Here is a 19,410-nt window from a genome sequence, read left to right on the forward strand (position 1 = left end):
ACCTACCACCGGATTGGACGTTCGGTAAAGTAAAAGGCGGGCGTTCCCGGCGATCCTCTTCCTGATTGGTTACCGCGAACGCCAATTACCTGAGAGGCCAGGAAGAGGTGGAAACGTCAGTAATCCGGAGCTTTTATACCAAAGCCAATGAGCACCCAGCCTAGTGAAACCGAAGCCACTGATTGGGCAAAAGGTCCATGTGCGGGAGGAGCTACAAACGTGGATTTCTTCGAAGTGCGGCCCGCCATTAGGCAGAATAAGCAAAAGCCTCAGTGTAGCAGTTAGAAGCTTCATGGCCTCAACTTCGTTAAACTTTCATATTCCACCATTTCCACGTGCACACCCTAACAGTATTCAGTCCTCTATTCCAAGATCTCGCATATCTTCTCAACTGAACATCACTACACCCCGCATCATGGATATTGCATCCGTCCAGTTTACACAGACCTCGGTCCAGCCTACATAGACCTCCGGCAATAAATAGCCAAGCACCCGCCCCTACTGAAAATCAACCTCCACTTTGGGCAATTTCCACTTTAGCCCTCCTGAGTCCCATAGCTACCTAGAAACTAAAACCAGGCGGATGAAGAACTCTCAAACAGTCCGTAGATCCAGCTTCAATTACGGTGTACTGACCCAGAAATGAGCTGCCAGAGACTGATGGGGCACTGGATGGAGTTAAAGATCCCGCTAGCCTCCCACCACCCGAAAAGGTGTGCAAACATGAAAACTGACCCTCCCACCCCAACCTCACCCCACCAAGAGGGAAAAAAAAAAAAAAAAAAAAAACAGCAACAAAAACAAAAGCACAAAAACGGGAACAGCAAAAGTTTGGTTTTGTTTGGTTTTATTGGGTGCCATTAACCAGAGCTTTAAGTTTAAACTCCCTAGAACTGACCTTAGAAGAAAAAAGACTTTGTCACAATCAGCGGTAAGTACAAACGAACATTCTTCACAGGGTCCAATCCCTCATCACATTTTTCTCACCCACTGGCTGCTTCATATAATCCCATACTCAATGAGCAAGCAACTTTAGTTATGACCCTTTGCAAAGCAGATTTTGAAGATGGGGATAAAAGGGAAAAGTGCTGAATGGATAACTCAAACGTGAATAGGCAGAAAGCAGGGGAACTTCATGACAGCAGAATGATCAGGAGTGAAATAACACAAACAGCATACTACAACCCAACACACACACACACACACTCACACACCTTAAAACAAAAAGAAAACAGAAAATAAGCCTAACTCAGTAGCAGAAAACTAGCCAATAATTTAAATATGGAAAAGGTGTCTTTAAAAAGTTAAAATATACCTGCCTCAAGGAAATGATGGGACGGACAGAGTACCTTTCTAGGGGAGAAACCTTACCATCTCTGAGGAGCAGATGGGACATAAAATGTGGAAGTGAGGGGAACAGGAGAGGACAGAAAGGGAACTGGGATTGGAATGTTAAAAAACAAACAAACAAACAAACAAACAAACCTCATCATGACTTTAATCCCAGCAATTGGGAGACAGAGCCAGGTGAGTTCTAGGGCAACCTAGAACAGACTGAGTTCTAGGCCAGCCAGGGCTACACAGGAAAGCCCTCTCCCCCCCAAAAAAAAAAATCAAAATGACATCATTATTGATGGTTCATTTCACTTTGATGTACTTGAGACTAAGTAAAGGCCACCTGAGGTCAGTAATCAATATAATCAATTCTACTGTCCTTCACTGAACCTTTCTGAGGAGGTCTAACACTACCTTACCACAACTCCTATGTACCCACAAACGCATATAGTATAGAAATCCTTTTCTCAGTTTAATCTTCTAGGTTTTCTTATGCCAAAATCCCTGAAAAAACTTGCAATAGCATACAAGACCAATTTATTCACTAAACTAGAATCTCTATAGGTTTGAAGGTAGAGACTAGTAATAATTCAAGGATCATAATTCATGCCACTATGCAGACATTAAGACCACCAGACCTCACCCTATGACCAACCCCCACATCGAAACCATCTCCTTGGTTTTTGACATCTATTAGTTGACTAGGCAATACCAGTACATGAGAGGCAGAGAAGGTTGAGTCTCTGCAAGTTCAATGCCAGCCTGGTCTACATTGCAAGTTTCAAGCTAATCAAACCTACATAGTTTTGACTTTGTGGGTATATTCAAACTTCTTCATGTCCTAACAATCTACCCAACCAGGTTCTCACTACATTCTCAGTTTGCTTGATTAGCCCTCCAGATAAAGACTGGTTTTTATAATCCCTAGCTATTTAGAATAGAAACTTCTTTCTTCAGATCTTTTACTAGCCACTCTATCTAAATGCATGGACCCCAACTTGTAACTCATCACTTCATGCTACTTTTGTAAATAATTACTATCACTTGAAATTCTATCTTGTTCATTTTTTCATATTTATATACCCTCCATGAAAAACATTCAATTATGTGTTGACTAAGGAACTAATGCATGAGATAACTTTTTGGTAACTATGAGGAAGGAAGTGATTGAATTTTCAGTATCATGTTAAGATCTTGGAACAGGTGTGCAGGCTAGAGAGATATATGCTCAATGATAAGAGCCTAACATGTGTGAAGTTCTTAGTTTGGAATCCCAGTACTTCAAAGAAAAAAAAAGTTACCAATACTATTTTAAGCATATACCCTTACTCTTATTATCACCTAGAATAAAGTTCCAATCTCTTTGAAACCAAAAACTGGTGATTAAGTCATCATAACTTAGACAAAAGCAAAATGATGCCTTAGATAAAGAGGTTAACTACAGATTAAGTGTTTTCATACTGATATCTATTAACCACAGCTTACTCTCAAATATAGGAACTTGTTTTCCCTTAAAAAAAAAAATTAAGGCACCTAATCCAAACCCTCTAACCTTATCTATAATCGTACCTACAAAAGCAGTTTTACTGTCTGAACCATCTCACTGTCCTGGAATACCATATTTAAATCATCTTGTCTGTCAGGCGTAGGGAATGTAACTCATTCATAGAATGCCTGCCTAGCAAGAAGGACCTGGGTTCACTCCCTAGCAACGTAACAAAAAATTCTCAGCCTTTCTAGTCCTAGAATTAAAGCCATTAGTCAACACATCCATCTAATAATTTACACTTCTAGTAAATAACTGGCCCCTGGTCAAAGAATGAGTTACAAGTTTAACAAATTCCAAATGAAAAGCCAGTATCCTTCAAGGATGTTCACAGGGAGTCGATAGTCTAACTGAAGTCAAGTGTGCCTGCTCCAATCCCACTGTCAGCTATACTATTTCTACTCCCCTTATACTCAGACTTCTTTATTTTCCATAAACAAGAATGTGATCCTTGAACACAAAATAGTGTCACCAGAGACTGGGGAGGGGGTGATGTCACCAAAACTGGTGTGATCTAGAAGCTTAAGTCATTACTATGCACCACTCATAGCAAAAACTGAGATTTAAATATGACTTGTATGTGCTGCACTCAAAACTATATCCCAAGTCCTTTGCACAACTAAGTGCTTTATAGGTCATCTCAGTGTCCCCAAATTCTAATGTCTCATTACTAAGATGAATTTCTTTTTATGTGTGTGTGACCATGTACAGAACCCACAGAGAGCACTGGATGCTCTAGAACTAGAGTTAAGTAAGTGTTGTGAGCTGCCAAGTAGGTTCTGAGAACCAAACCCGGGGCTCACTGCAAGAGCAGAAAGCACTCAACCAATGAGCCGTATCTGTAGCCGCAAGAGATAAGATTTAGTAAATTATAATACCCTCGTTTGTCATATGTTCACTCACTGTTTCCAATATTAATATGAAATAATAATTACAAGAGAAATAATGCATTCTGATTTTAATGAACATATAAAAATGACTTTTTGGTATTAAAATTATCACTTTTTATATTTCTGAGTTGGTCAATAAAAAAATGACTTTTAGCCGGGTGTTGGTGGGTGGCGCACGCCTTTGATCCCAGGCGGATTTCTGTGAGTTCGAGACCAGCTTGGTCTACAGAGCTAGTTCCAGGACAGGTTCCAAAGCAATACAGAGAAACCCTCTCTCAAAAAACCAAAACAAAAAGACTTTAATGCAATATTTAGAACCATGATCATTGTCAGAAGAGGAACAGCTCAGTAGGTAGAGTGCTTCTTAGCAAGGAGTCCTTAAGAGTCATTCAAATCCCAAGCACCATATAAACTGGGCATGGTAGTACCTGTCAGTAACCACAGCACTTGGGATGTGAAGACAGAAAGATATGAATTCAAGATCATCCTCAGCTCCCCATGGAGTTGGAAGACCAGCCTTGCATAGGTAAGACACTGCCTCAAAAAAGTGAAGCAGAAAAGGCTGAGGCTGCTAGTGCACACCTTCAATTACAGTACCCTGAGACAGAGGCAGGCCAATCGCTGATTCTGACGTCAGCCTGGTCTACCTACAGAATTCCAGGGCAGCCGGGGCTACATCGTGACACCCTGTCTCAAACCTGAGACAAGTTTTACTAGAAAATTCTCAGTACCAAGTTTTCAAATCAAATCCCATCTCAAAAAAAAAAAAAAAAAGTATTCTCTAGCCAATCTACCCTTTGTCTAGTATTGCCTATTAACTGTTGTTCACTGGGATAGGTTCTACTTTCCAGGGTAGAAATCTCTAGTCAACCCAAGACTAAGCTCCCAAGCACTGTCGTCTCCAGCTTTATAGCTACACAATTCAAATGACTCAGATATCGGCCTGATAATCAACTTTAGAGCTTTCAGAAGAAAAAGTCTCAATTTAGAGTCTTTAAAAACACAATGTAGATAAATATTAGCTTCCCATGTGTTATCTTCTCTATCACCCCAAACTTCTATTAAATACTAGTCCATAAGTACAGCAAATATATTTTCAGTATGAATTTACCCATCCAAGCTACTCTACTGTCCACTTGGCTTGATAGGATAAGAGAGACCAAGAGGCTGCGCCAGGACTCCGACACAGCTTAACTGGGGATTAAAGGGCGTGGGGGAGGTATTTATGTAAAGATATGGTTAGAAAAGTAGCACACTTCTAGAAACTGGCTCCTCATTGACAGTGTCTCATTCACCTCTATTTCAAGAAATGGAACCCTAGGCTACCCAACATAATTTAAAACAAAAGCCAAACCTCAGAAGACGGCCGGCTGGCAAGGCTAAAAGCCTCTATGTAGTCTTGTCCCAGGAATAAACCAACAAAAACTTCTCCAATATGGCCATGGTATGGAGGTAATATGTTCTGTAGAAGCTGAATGTTCTGAAGATATGATGAAAATCCATTTCCCTAAAACACTCATTACATTTCTGCCCATTCACCAAATCCAAATTTCCCCAAGTTATAAGAACTTGAAACTCAGAAATCTATAAAAAGTACGTATGAGTGGGTTAGAGAATTAACACAGATGAATAATTTAAATAAAATGTTTTTAAACAATCTGCAAGAGAAAGGAAAATGGCAAATGATACAGCTCTGTAGCTCCTTCTGGCTTGAATGAGAACCCTGAGGGCTGAGGCAACAAGGTAACAGGATCTAAAGATGGCCAACAGTTACTCATTCAATAAGCCAAATCACTTGAAGAGTCTGGGTTCAACACTGGCCCCGGGAACACAGTAAGCTGGCTGGGGGTGGGGGTTGTTGGAATTTTTTTTTTTATTTTTATTTTATTTTATTTTATTTTTTTTTAAGGAATCATGAAATTGTGATTGTGGCAGGACAAGAACTGGAGAAAAAGGAAAATGATGAAGAAATACTTTAAGTACATAGGCCACAATCCCAGCCCTAGATCCAACCCTCTGGTCCCCCAGAGTAGTCACGCCGGGCCTGTAACTTAGCCCTCAGATCACTCTACCATCACAGAGAAAAATATCTTCCCATTCTACCCCAGGCCTACAGAAGAATGGAAATGAGCAGCAAAGCACCTGAAGGCAAGGCGATGAGCAGAGAGAGAAGCCAATCAAAGAGCTCTGACCCAATACTTCCTGATTTATTCCAGTTAGCCACAAATAAGAACTTGCGATTTTGAGGCATTTTTATACATGATGGGCAGAAGGAAGAAGACATTTGGGACAAGTTACTCCACTGCCAAGTTCCTATGAAGCTAATGAAAGAGGCAGAGACAACCCACCCAATCTATTTGGCAGCTGCAGTCACTCTCACACGCATGCATGCACGCACGTAGACACGTGCACAGCCTTTTTGCTAAGGCATCTTAGTCCAGCAGGCCCCCAAAAGTCTCTAAAGCACCTTCCCCAAGAAGTATCAGGTTTCTGTTATCACTCCACTTAACCAGTCTTCTTTCATTTACCCATCAAGTTCAAGCCTCCATCTTATCTCCGGTTGAAACTGCCCAGATCTTCCACCCCTTTCCCAGACAAGTTCTAGAATAAAAGTATAAGAATTTTCAATTCTCAGCATTCCTACTTGATTATGTTTGCACCCCAGCCTCTTCTCATGAGTATGTCTTACAAAACCCTCAGATATAAACCCAGCAAGAAGACATCTAAAAACCATAATAGATGCAGACAGGGAAAAGGAGTCTCAGGTGTTGTGATGACCGAGGTTGGCAGGACACAGGAAGGATGCTCCGTGGTGAAGTTCAACAGGCGAAGTACCAGGATTGGCCAGAATGCCCCATATGCTTCAAATTTGCCTTGTCCCTCATTTCTCCAACCACAAGGCAGTGACGGATAGTGACGTCACCCCCACCCCACTATGGCTCCTATCCCAGGTCCCAGCCTCAACATTCACTCAAGTCTACTGCCTTCATTAACTCTTGTCAACACTGCAGCAGCCCATTACCCAACCCCAGCCAGATCTCAGCCAGAACCATCCTGCTGTTAGATGGCAATTTTTGCTTTTTGTTTTTTTCCTGAACTGGGAAAAAGTCATGGACATTAGTCAAACATAAGCAGAGGAAAATGGGCATTGTTTACTGAATTTTGATGTGATCAACTGAACCTGACAGAAAGTTCAACCACTTGGTCTGAACTCTCCAGTTCTAAAGATGGCATGCTATTTAAGACGATAATGGGCTTAATCCCATGGGACACTAAGGAATCATTCTAATCCCACATTCAAGCACTTTTCCGTACCCACTCTGGGTCTTCAGGCTGCCTTTCTTCTAGCTGTCATGTATTCCTGGATGTCAAACTGGCTCACCTGACACTGAGTGCAATCAAGACAATGACAACCAGGTTTCCAAACCACAAATCGCCCCAAGTTTTATTTGTAGTCCATACAAAAGAGAAAAAAAAAAAAAAAAAAAAAAAAAAATCAAGGTTTCTAACACCACCTACTTGGGGAGATAGGGAATTGGGACTATGCCAGTCACCATCAGCTAAAACTTCAGTGGTAAGCAGGGATTTGGACACATACCAACTGACTGTCCCAACTGGATCTCAGTCTCAACAGTCTCTACAGAGGACAACCAGGGCTCCCCCGGACTGCTGGCATAGCTTGGCCCATAGGAAATGGTTAAAGTAACTCTTTCCTGGCCTCCCTCACATCTAAAAAGAAAAACGCGCCGCCCGACCTCAGCTGCAGGTTGTATCACCCTCCAGGCAACCATAAGTATCGCGCAGAAAAATAAAAGGGAGCCAGGAAAAAAAATATATATATATATAAGAAATACCCATTCTGGGGAGATGGCAGGGTAGAGGGAAAACCGCAGATCTAAAGCCAGTAGCAAGATGTGCTGCTGAGGCAAAGAAAACAAAGCAGGTTACTGCCAAACATAAAAGGGTCCTCTCCTGGGGAAGGCCCACATGGTAGAGGGAGGGGATGAAAAACCACCATCGGGAGAGGTATGAAACAGGGTGATAACCTGGGTCTGCACCCTACCCTACCTCTTCCTCTCTCTCCCTTCCTGTGGCGCCCCATCCCCAGGATGGCCCTACATGCGGCGCTGGTAGCCAGAGTGCATCTGAGCTGCCCGCAGGTAATCATTATAGGAGCCCGAATAGCGTGCGTAATCGGAATGGGCATCGGGCAGGCGACGGTAATCCAGCGAGGACTTTGTCGGCGAGCGGCGGAACGAAAGCTGCGACTCTGATAAACGGCGGTAATCAGAGAGCTCGGCTAAACGCCGGTCGGAACCATACCTAGTCGAGAGAAGAAGACAGTTGGTGAATGAGACAGTTGAGGGGAAGGCTCCAGGTGGGCCTAGGGGAGATGCCATTGGGGACAGGGAGGGTGTTATCAGATTTGTCTCAAACCATTTGGTTTCCTTGTCAGAAAGTTCATCATCCTATCCAGGCCAAGAAATCAAACCTGGGTTCAAGTCAGTGGGAAACCAAGTCTCTGCTTCCAAACTGGTCAAGGTGAATTTTGGTCTACATTCCCAAATTATCCCCATTCATGGGCCCTGCACAAAAAGACCTTGGTTCATCAACAAAACGACGGACGAAAAGCAGGGTCCCCAAATTCCCAGGGTGAACGCACCTCATAAGCTTGCCTTCAGCCAGTGAGTGCCAAAAGGACTACTCTTTCACATCTACCCCACCAAAACCAGGACAAGGGAATGGGCTTAAGGATCCTTCAGACAGTGGAAAAAGCTGAGTCATTCCTGCAGAAAAGTGGCTCCAATAGTACAACACGCTATCGTAGAATGGTAACATTTCCTGGCCCTAGGTTGTTGGTATCAACCCTGACTGAGCACTATGCTCTACCTAATCCCTGATGGCCAGAAACGTTCAGACACTCACCCTCGTGACCTCTGGACATCCCACAGAAGAAAGACTAAGGGAGGGGCCGATGGCTCCTGTTTCCCTCCCATGCCAACCTCAGCCCCTTGCCCTAAGCCCCAGCTGGGGGCTGAGGCAGGGGGGGCATACAGTACCTTTTCGACATGGCGACAGCCTTTTTGTAGGGATCGTCGTAGCTGGCCCGGGGTGGGGAGAGGCGGGTACGCTCATAGGGTGGCGGGGTGCTGTTGGCGTTGGCAACGGCCCCCTGGGACATAGACAGGTAGGCTGCTGACGGCTGGCCTGTCCCATCGTAGGCACTGCCCGGCTGGCCACGGTAGGAGGCAGCAGCCTGGGGATGCTGCTGAGCAGCATAGGAGGCAGCCAATGAGGCTGACGACTGAGTGCGGTAAGGAGCTGCCAGGGTGGCAGAAGGCTGAGCCCCATAGGCAGCTGCTGCGCCATAGGAGCCAGTGGCCGCAGCAGCAGACTGAGCTCCATATGAACCTGACAGGCCCATCGATGCTTGAGCCCCATAACTATTCAACTGGGTCTGAACAACTGGTTGAGCCCCATAGGAACCAGCCATTGGGGTAGTGGCTTGTGCAGCATAGGCAGCTGGCTGGCTAGCATAGGCAGCAGCTGTGGCTGGCTGTGCCACATAAGCAGCAGGTTGGGAAGAATAGGAAGCAGCCTGCTGTGCAGCATATGGGGCAGACTGGGCACTGTAAGAGGCTGAGGGCTGAGCATTGTAAGAGGCTGCCTGGGCTCCATAAGCTAGTGAGGAGGCTGCAGACTGGGCACCATAGGAAGCTGCCTGAGCCCCATAGGAACCTAAGGAAGAAGCTGCTCCCTGTGTATTGTATGATGAAGCAGCAGCACGAACCCCATAGGAAGAGGCAGCTTGGGCGCCATAAGAGGACGGCTGGTTACCATAGGAGGCAAGGGAGGATCCCTGGGCCCCATAGGAGTTAAGCGAAGAAGCTGCAGCTGCCTGACCCCCATAGGTGGAAAGGGCTGAGGCTGAGGGCTGGGCTCCACCATATGGGCCAAGCGAGGAAGCTGCAGCAGACTGGGAACTAGGGCTAGCCAGCTGACCCCTGTATGGGGCCCCAAGGGAGACAGAGGGCTGAGCACGGTATGAGGCTGCCTGGGCTGTCATGGGCTGAGTCCGATAGCCAACACCCAAAGAGGCAGAAGGCTGGGCCCTATAGGCAGCTCCCAGCGACACTGAGGGTTGGGCCCGGTAGGTGGCTGGCTGGGCCGTCAGAGGAGCCACATAAGAGGCTCGAGGAGGTGAACGGCGCAGGGGGCTGCGGTCGCGACCAAAGAATGGCGGTGTGGGCTGACGGGCTTGCCCATCAAAGCCACCAGTGCTGTTGCCAAAAGCCTGTTGGTAGTCGAAGGTGGCAGAGAAGCCACCAGTTCCAGGGAATGCTGTATCCCCAGCCCCTGGTTTCTTGGTCTTGTCCCCAGACTGGATAGCCAGGGCAGGCCCCTTCTTCTGCCCCTTGGTTGAGAGTTCCACGTTGATGCGCTTGCCCTTCACTTCTTTGCCGTTGAGCTGCGCGATGGCGGCTTTGGCATCTGCTTCCTTCTCCATGTGAACAAACGCGTAGTCTGATAAAGCAGCAGACAGAGGGTTAGCAATTAGGGGGGCAGGGCATGCTACTGGTTGGGTCCCAAACTGGACACACAACAGCACCCAGCTGTTGCCAGCTACAACCAGGCCTCCAAACCCTCCTCAGCTTGAGTATGTCATGAAATGAAGCTGATATATATATATATATATAAAACAAAGCTTCTGACTGTCTCAAGCAGTCGCCTTTGACTATGCCTTCTTCCCTTGTCCCCCTGCCACCTCAATCAACTAACTTTCTGTGAGAAAAAGAAAAGCAAAGATGAACTACAACACAGGATAAAAATCTTCAGAGAGTCCATAAATATAAACCAGCAAGCAAACACAGAAATCATTTTGAGATCACTCAATTACTAATTCACGCACATCTAGTAACTACTTACCACTCATCTCTGAAGCTAAGAGCTTAAAACACTAGAAACAACTACTCACACTTTGGCATGACTCACTTCTCACTCTAGGTCCAATTACCAAAAACAGAGACTACAAGAAGCAAACATTCACAAAATCCCTCCTATGGAACCTTCCCCTTCTCATATTACTTTCCAGTTTTCACATTCACCTCACATATAGGACCCCTCAATAACCCTGTGAGGCAACAGGAAAAAGGACAACCTTCTTCCCTTTTAGGCAAACATGCTCCAAGTTTATATGTGGTTTGCTATAAAACAATGTATTAATGTCAGGTCCAAAGGCCCTGCTAGCGTTTCCATGTCCCTTTGTTTCATCCCTGAGAAGTCCATGGGCAGGACTGCATAGTATGACTAAAAATACTAACTTGGACAGAAGCTAGACCCTATGAATGTCAATAAGATATGGGAATGGAATCTAAGTCTACATTGCTTCCTTTGCTATTTCCTCTTTAAGAGACAGAAGAATACCTTCCCCCTTAAAAGAAGGTTTACTTATTTTTCAGGTTTACCCTTAAGGGGCACTTGCCTTATGAGGGGGAAGGGGGCCATAAAGCCAGGGACTGAACACAGGAAGGGCCTCATACGTACCAGTTCATGACTGAGCAATATCACCAGCTACCTACCTAGACTCTCTATCATTAAAGACCTGAGTAAGTTATGTTGGGAGAAAAGTCTAAGACAGAATATTGATCTGAGAACTCTAATCATCTACAATATAGGAGATGAAATTCTTGATAATCCATACCACAAACTGTAACAGTGCCATCAGCAAACAAACAATGAAAGGAACCCGTCCTTGAGAAATAAGGTTCTGGCCCTAACTCCATTTGGACATGTGCCTAAACTTTAAGCAATCTAAGAGCCAGGATTCAATCTCTGTCCTATCAGTTCAAGAAATAAACAGTTACCTGGATGGAATTACTAAGGCTCCATTTGTATAAAATACATTATTGTGTATGGCCTCCAACAAAGTATCCTACTTCTAGGACTTTCAGAACAAGTCATTCCCTGGATCTGAAGCCAAGTACAGTATACTGCAAAGGGTCCTGGGCTATATATATTACAAGGCCCAGATTTAGATCCCTTCATCCCTGACTTGTTAGGTGACCTTACAGAATTTACCATTTATTCCCATTGGAAAAATTTATCCTACTGACCTCAGGTTAGAGGTTCAAGTAAGAATAAATGCCTTGTGAGGTCTAAATGGCTATAGAAGAATAAAGAAGTATGACAATTCTCCAAACCTAAACCAACCATTAAGCTGCTTAATACGATAAAAGAACAAAATGAGGTTGGAGAGTTGGATCAGCAGTAAAGAGCACGTATTGCATTACAGAGGATCCAGGTTTGGTTCTCAGCACCCACATGGGTCGCTCACAACCACTTGTATATAACTCCAGTTCCAGGTGGTCTTCTGAACTTCATAGGCACACATGCAGGCAAAACATTCACACACATAAAATATTTTTTGAAGGGGGTTGAGACAGGGCCTCACTATGTAGCTCCGATTGTCTTGGAACTCACTATGTAGACTAGGCTGGTCTCCAACTCACAGAGATTACCCCTACCTCCTGGGGATTAAAGGAGTACACCATTATGCCAGGCCTAATTTTTAAGAACAAGATGAACACCAAGATTGATACTCCTAGTTCAAACAATGACCCCCTGGTCAAAAGCTGACTTTTTTTTAAACCATTAGAAAAGACTAAATGTTCCTTCCCACCTAGCCACAGGGTATTTGAATTGTCCTTTGATTGCTGATCTCCACTTTGGGTTCAATCAGCTAAAAATAGCAGTTGTGGTCTAAGATACCTTTAAAAACAGAGGCCAGGTGTAGTAAAGCTTGCCTCCAACCCCTGCACACAGGCGAAACAGAAGGTGAGTTAGAGGTCCGCAAGAGCTACAAAGACATCCCCCATCAAAAAAACAAAAAAGAAAAAAGAAAAAGAGAAAAAAGGCTGAACTCACCTCAGGAATGGCATAGGTACCAGGAAATGTAATGACAAGCAGAAACACCCACTCAAAATGAAAAAAAAAAAAAAAAATATCAAGATTAACTATAGGTACCAGGAAATGTAATGACAAGCAGAAACACCCACTCAAAATGAAAAAAAAAAATATCAAGATTAACTGGACCTTAAAGGTAGATGGAGCAGAAAGGTGAAGTGGAAAGAGACAATCAAACACCTGTTAAAGACAAAGGAACCTTGCTCTTTTCTTCATCTTTGTCCCCCTCACTATATAATCCTGGCTGGCACAAACAAGACTAGCATCCACAACAGAGATCTGCCTGACTGAACTCACGAAATGTTGGAATTGAAGGCATACAATGGAAGCTCAAGAGATGGCTCAGTGGCTAAGAGCAGGCACCAGTCACCCATTTCCAGTGATTCAAATTCCCTGTAACTCCAGCTCCAGGGGATCCAATGTCCTCTACTTCTAGACTCCATGTATACAAATAATTAAAAAAAAAAAAAATCTTAACAAAATAAAGGCATGCAGCACCATGACCACACATTTCCTTATCATTCTATTTAAAAATGAGCTAGACAAAACACCTAAGAAAAATTTCAATGGGTTTACAAGAGAAATTGCATCTCTCATCATCTACACCTTACATCTGCTTTTTGAGTTTAAAAGACAGTGTTGTACTGCATGTGATAGCAGCCCTGTACTAGCAATCAGGCCGATAAAGGCAAGGATGACCAGAGGTTGGAGTGTGTCACTGTCTCAAAAAAATTTTTTTAATTTAATTTAAAAAGCGGGCTTAAAGTAAGTGACAAATCAAAAAACTGAGGTTTAAGAACGGGGGTGGGGGGATGTGAACATCTTTAATCCCAGCACTTGGGTGGATCTTGTGAGTTTGAGGCCAACCTGGTATACACCGTGAGTTCCAGGACAGCCAGTGCTACATAGTGAGACCCTGTCTTGAAAACAAAAAAAAAAAAAAAAAAACTTGGATGTAGCTTAGTGATGGTGCATATATAACAAGTATAAAGACCTTGGTTTGACCCCTCCCCCATACCACAAAAAAATGAAAGGCAAAAGGGGAAGGACAGAAAAGCAGGAGGGAAAAGGAAGGAGAAAGGATCAGTACTTTCAAATGAATAATTAAAATTACTGCCCAAATGAGCTATAATGAGGAAAGGCCTCTGATACAAATATAGTCAACCTTTATCAGGAAATGTCTAATATTAGGTGAGCATCGAAGTACATACCAATTTCATAGGAGTCAGAGGCAATCGAGATCAGGACTGGGCTGAATAAAACACTGTCTCAAAAAAGGGACGGGAACTGGAGAAGTGACTTCTGAATTCTCTACAAGACCTGCAAGCTCTTCTAGAGAATCCAGAATCAGTTCCCAGCACTCACACAGAGACTCACAACCATCCCTAACTCCAATTCCAAGGGGTCAGACAACCTTTTCTGATCTCTGTGGGCATCAGGCATGGATGTAGTGCACATACATATACACAGGCACTCATACACATAAAGTAAAACAAGCCGAAGGGAGGGTGCATGCTGAAGATGTATCTCAGTTAGTAGAAGCCCAGGCGGTCTGTAACTTAGTTAATGAGACTGCACCAAGGGTAAGTTTCATCTCAGTAAGCAGCCAACCTCAGACCTGTCAGACACTCAGAAACCAACTACTAGAATGAAGACCCAAAATCCTGATAGAAATCACTACATTAAGATTATCAAGGAAGGAGACAGAAGCAGGCAGATCCCTGAGTTCAAGGTCAACCTAGTTTACAAAGCATGTTCCAGGACTACACAGATAATCCCTTGGGGGGGGGGGTAAATGATTAGCAAGTAATGTTTTCAGGACCTTCTATGGTGTGATGGCACCACAATCTTGCTAGCAAAGAGTATCAGAAACTGAGTTTTCCCAAACAAAGACTAAATACTTTCAACTTAAAGTTACAAGCTATGTACAGAAAATGGCTAACCAGAGGAAAAAAAGTATTTTTCTTTTCTGATATTTAGACCTCCATTGAAACTTGTATTGCTTCTGAAACTGTTCATCTTTAAATATCCTACAATATATAGCTGTGGAGAACAGTTATCATTGTTGCTATGGAGGTTTTTGTTTTACAAATCATACCTAAACTCAAGTAACCAAGCAACTATGTTTTTCTCCTGTGAAATAAAACAGAGCTGGCCACTCTGTAAGATCAAGCTTTTGCTCTTTTCAAAGACTTGACAACTCAACCAAATGTCCATCCTCAGCCTCCCCTCCCAAAAAAGAGTAAGGTATTTATAGACCCAGTCTCTTCTAGTACACTCCCAACTTTAAAAATCTTTCACCCCAAAAGAGAATGGCATCAGTGGAAGTATGCTCAAATCCTCACCAAATCTTTTATATCAAAGTATAGACATTATTATGTCATATCAGCCTAGAGGGTCGTTCTGCTATGATTATGTTTCCAAAAAGAAAAAAATACACGAAATTTCTAACTCTCACAGGGAATCTACCTAGAGTTCTATATCACATGTGAAGTTATTATCAACCACCACCCTCACTTCCACTTAATGTCAGTCCCAAACAAAGTCAAGCAAATTTCTGCTCTACCATCTCAGAAAAAAGTTTGTTGATCCATATGAATTCCAATGCAGACTGTCCCCTGAGGTACTGGATTCTAGATTTCCATAGTAGCCCCCTACCTAAGAACCACAAAAAAAAAAAAAAAAAAAAAAAAAAATTAGGTCAATTAAACACAAAACTCTCATTAAAAGCTCATATATCCCATCCTGGCCAAGTCCCAAACTGAGATCACTCTTTTATTCTAAACAGAAGCAAAAATCTATGAAGTCTGCAGAAAAGTCTCATTCCAGATATAACCTGAATTGAGGAAAACAGAATGCACTATCAATGTAGGACAAAAATTTCTTCCTAGTAATGCACACCCAAGGGAAATTTAATCACCCCCCCAATATAGAAAAGACAAGGAATGGCTTAAAAGTTGTGACTTTCCTGAACTATTTGATGAGAATGAGCAAGCACCTACACCCACATTATTTTCTGGCCTCAAAATTTCCCATAGGGCATGCATGAGCAGACAGGAATACAACAGAAGTAAGACATAACAGGACACTCCCAGATTGCATTGTTGAAAATGACAGGGCAAAGTTAACTCTGATCAATGAAACAGACACTACCCTGAGTTGTCCCATAAAATCTTGCCAACGAAAAAGAATAGCATTTAGGAGGTAAAGTCTAAGACTCCAACCTGAGAAAGTCAATGGGGTCTCTAAAAGACACAATTCCTCAAAGAAAATGAAAACTAGAGATGTCCTAAGAATTATTCAAGCAATGTTTAGTCCAAGTTTAACAGAGACCTCACATGCCTCTCTCAACCGAAAGCCAGAGTATAACCCTTTGCAATCTCACCAAGCTTATAAAACAGTTGTGCCCTGAGGCACCAACTTGGCAAGTTAAGGCTACCTGGGGGTAGGCTTCATAACACAACCCCCTTCCACGTGCAATAATAAAATAAAATAAACAAAATCAAGGCTTCCAGCTGGTAAGATGTAAAGGGAGAGGGCCGAGAATTGTAAAGCACAAAACTGCCAATGTTAACCCACGAAATACTGAAAAGCCAAGTGGATTTAGAAAAGACTCCTCTGGTACCCAGAAGCAAATCCATGACAGCCAATAATAATAAAGATTGCAACCCGAAAAGCAATCAAGGGCCCCATTACCTTCCGCTTGGGAGCATTCGTCAGGAGGGAACCTCAGAGAGGCCTCGGGACTTTAGCCCCCACCTTTCCCCTTGATCTGACCGATGTCTGGAGAGGAAGTGGGGAAATGGCGAAATTTTCCCCGCTCCACGGTCCGGCTGGGGCCCATCACTTCCCAATTTCATTTGGTACCAGGCCGTATCAACCAGGAAAATGCACTGCCGCTCCAACCCGACACACTCGCAGATCTCTGGCGCGTCCCCAGCCCCGTGGCTTCGTCTCGCAGGAGCCACTGCACCCGCCCACAGCCGACTCCTCCCACTTGATGAATGTTGCCTCCAACTAGACCCCTGCACCTTAGGAACCGCTCCCGCGCACTTCCCCACCATTCCCAACCGCAAGGAACAACCCCTGAGTAAGGGGCGTGGCTAATAGGCTGAAAGCGCCGCGCGCGTCTCCCCCCCACCCCCCGAGCGCGCTCCCGCGTTACCTTTTACCACGTCACACTCTATGACGCGTCCACGGCGCTCGAAGAGGCTGCGCAATTCCTGGCTTGTGCATGCAGCCGACACATTGCCCACGAAAATCTTCCAAGTGTTCAAGGGCCTTGGGCGCGACATCTCCACCACGAGCGCGCGACCTGGACGCAGCTCGTGGCCATGCAGGGCCTCGATGGCGCGCACCGCGCCAGCGTTCTCGCGCATGTGCACGAAGGCAAACTGTTTCATGACGGCGCAGCTCATGACCGTGCCGTAGGGCGCGAAGAGGGCTGCCAGCTCCTCCGGCGTCGTATCTGCCCCATCGACATTGCCTACAAAGATCTTCATTTTGCCGCCGTAGCCGCCTTTCCGGAGAGACGGGATCTCTCCTACAGCGACAGGCAAAAGGTCCGAACGACCCGCAGTCCTCCACAGGAATGGCTGGCGACCGAGAACCCCGCCGCGCAGGCGCTCTAACCTAGCCAATTGGGGACTGCATCCCGCATCTACAGCAGCCAATCAAAGAGGTTGACAGAAGATACCCTTTGACGCAACCAATCCCAGAGGGCCTGGAGCCCGCTTGTTATCGGAGGGGGTGGAAAAAGCACGGAGGCGCGCGACCAACCGCCGCCGCCGCCGGGGGGAGGGGAAAGGAGGACTAGCGGCGAGGGAGCGCGCCCGGGCTGAGTCTGCAGAGGCCTAGTAGGCGAGCGTCCTCTGGCCGGGGTGTGGCGAACCGGCAGGGCCCCAAGGAAAACTTTGTTCTCTCAGGGAAGTCAGAGCTCCTACATTCCAGCTGCCTCGGCCAAACCACGAATGTTGTGGCAGTGTGAGTGCCAGAAGGCCAGGCCTGGCGGGAAAAAACAGGACAAACGCCTTTAGTCTGGGATCGGTACCGATGCTATCTATACTCTGCGGTCGGAGGGGACCAGAGAGGCCCCTCTCCTGAGTAGTTCATTATTTGCAAGCCCTTTACTTGGGGTTGCTGAGGCTCAGAACGATTTTGCAGACAGTGAAAACAGCGTCTGCCCAAACCTGGCGGACTTTCCAATCGAGAAATACAGACGTGACTATTGTTTGCATGAAGTTTTTCACAGTATGTTTCATAAAGTAGAAGAACCGTCATCCTAAAGAAGCCAAAAGTTGGAGCTTTAAAAAATACCAAGAGGGGGCCATATGTGATGTCTCACCCCCTTGAATTCCAGCACTCTGGAGGCAGAGATGGATGGATTGTTTGAGGCCAGCCTGGTCTACATAGTGAGTTCCAAGACAGCCAGAGCTATGTAGAAACCCTGTCTCAAAAAACAACGAAACCTTGGGCTTCTCAATGGTTACTAGCACTTGCTGCTTTTCCACAGGACTTGAGTTGAGTTCCCAGCACTCAAAAGGTGACTCACAACCAGCTAACTCCATTTCTAAGGGATCCAACTCCCTCTTCTGGTCACAGCATGTATGTGATGCACAGACATAACATGCAGGCAAAACACCCACACACATAAACTGATAAAATTTTAAAAATTAAAACCTAAAAACAATTTTTAAAAAAACAAGAAGACCGAGCAGCAAAAGAACAAGGAGAGGAGGACATTGGGGGCCAGCCACCCACCCAGCCACCCAGCAACCCACAGATTAAGAGTAAGATTTGAAGAAGTAAGAGAACAGGAAAAGCCCAGAGGCTAAAGATGCCAGTGGAGGGTGCCAGAACCCATGGAACCAGAGTTAGATGATTGTGAGCTGCTATTTGGGTGCTGGAAATGAAATCCATGTCCTCTGGAAGAGCAACCAGTATTCTTAACCACCGAGCTAACTCTCAAGAGGGGCTGGTGAGATGGCTTAGCAGGTATATGCAGCTGCAGCCAAGCCTAAGAACCTAAATTCAATCCTGAGATTCACAAGGAAGAAGCAGAGAACCAACTCCTGCAAGTTGTCCTCTCCACATGCACAGCATGGCATTAGTGTATACACACACACACACACACACACACACACACACACACACACTAATTTAAAATAAAAATTATATGAAGTGGCCCACTGCTATAATCTCAGCTTTCCAGAAGCTGAGGGAGGAAGATTGGTGCAAATTTCAGGCCATGAGGGGCCAGGTCACAAGAGATTTTAAAAATGTAAACAATTCGTGCAGGCAGGTCTCTGTGAGTTCAAGGCCAGCCTGGTCTACAGAGCTAGGTCCAGAACAGAGAAACCCAGTCTCAAAATTTTTTTGTTTTTAAACAAAAGTTGTCAAAAGCACAAACTCATTAATTACTTGCCCACTTCACTCACCGTATTATTGCACATCTTCCATATGGAGAGTGCCAAGAAGAAGGCACTGAACAAGATGACAACCTCAACTGTCTTGGAATTTATATATCATAGTGAGGAAAAGACTAGCAATATGTGAAATAGTGCTAATGGTGGCAGCTCACCTTGTAATCCCAACACTTCCGGAGTCTGAGGCAAGAAGAAGACTCGTTTGAGGCCAGCCTCGACTACAGAGTAAGACCCTGCCTCAATAATTCAA

General features: G+C 44.7%; 1 protein-coding gene across 3 annotated transcripts; it reads right to left on the bottom strand.

The window, feature by feature from the left end:
* Positions 1–17,370, bottom strand: Rbm14 (RNA binding motif protein 14). 3 transcript variants are annotated; one of them, XM_051193590.1, is made up of 3 exons: positions 16,901–17,370; positions 8,832–10,296; positions 1–89 (listed from the first exon to the last, which is right to left on the bottom strand). In XM_051193590.1, exons 1-3 carry the CDS (start codon positions 17,235–17,237, stop codon positions 86–88), a joined length of 1,806 nt encoding a protein of 601 aa, XP_051049547.1. In that variant the 5' UTR covers positions 17,238–17,370; the 3' UTR covers positions 1–85. The 3 variants fall into 3 exon arrangements, with proteins under 3 accessions (XP_051049547.1, XP_051049546.1, XP_051049548.1); XM_051193589.1 differs by lacking the exon at positions 1–89 and adding an exon at positions 7,190–8,094 and having other exon boundaries at positions 16,901–17,368; XM_051193591.1 differs by lacking the exons at positions 1–89; positions 16,901–17,370 and adding exons at positions 7,190–8,094; positions 16,432–16,584.
* Between the last annotated feature and the right edge of the window lie 2,040 nt (positions 17,371–19,410).

The sequence above is a fragment of the Phodopus roborovskii genome, unplaced genomic scaffold, assembly GCF_943737965.1.
Source record: "Phodopus roborovskii unplaced genomic scaffold, PHOROB, whole genome shotgun sequence".
NCBI lineage: Eukaryota > Metazoa > Chordata > Mammalia > Rodentia > Cricetidae > Phodopus > Phodopus roborovskii.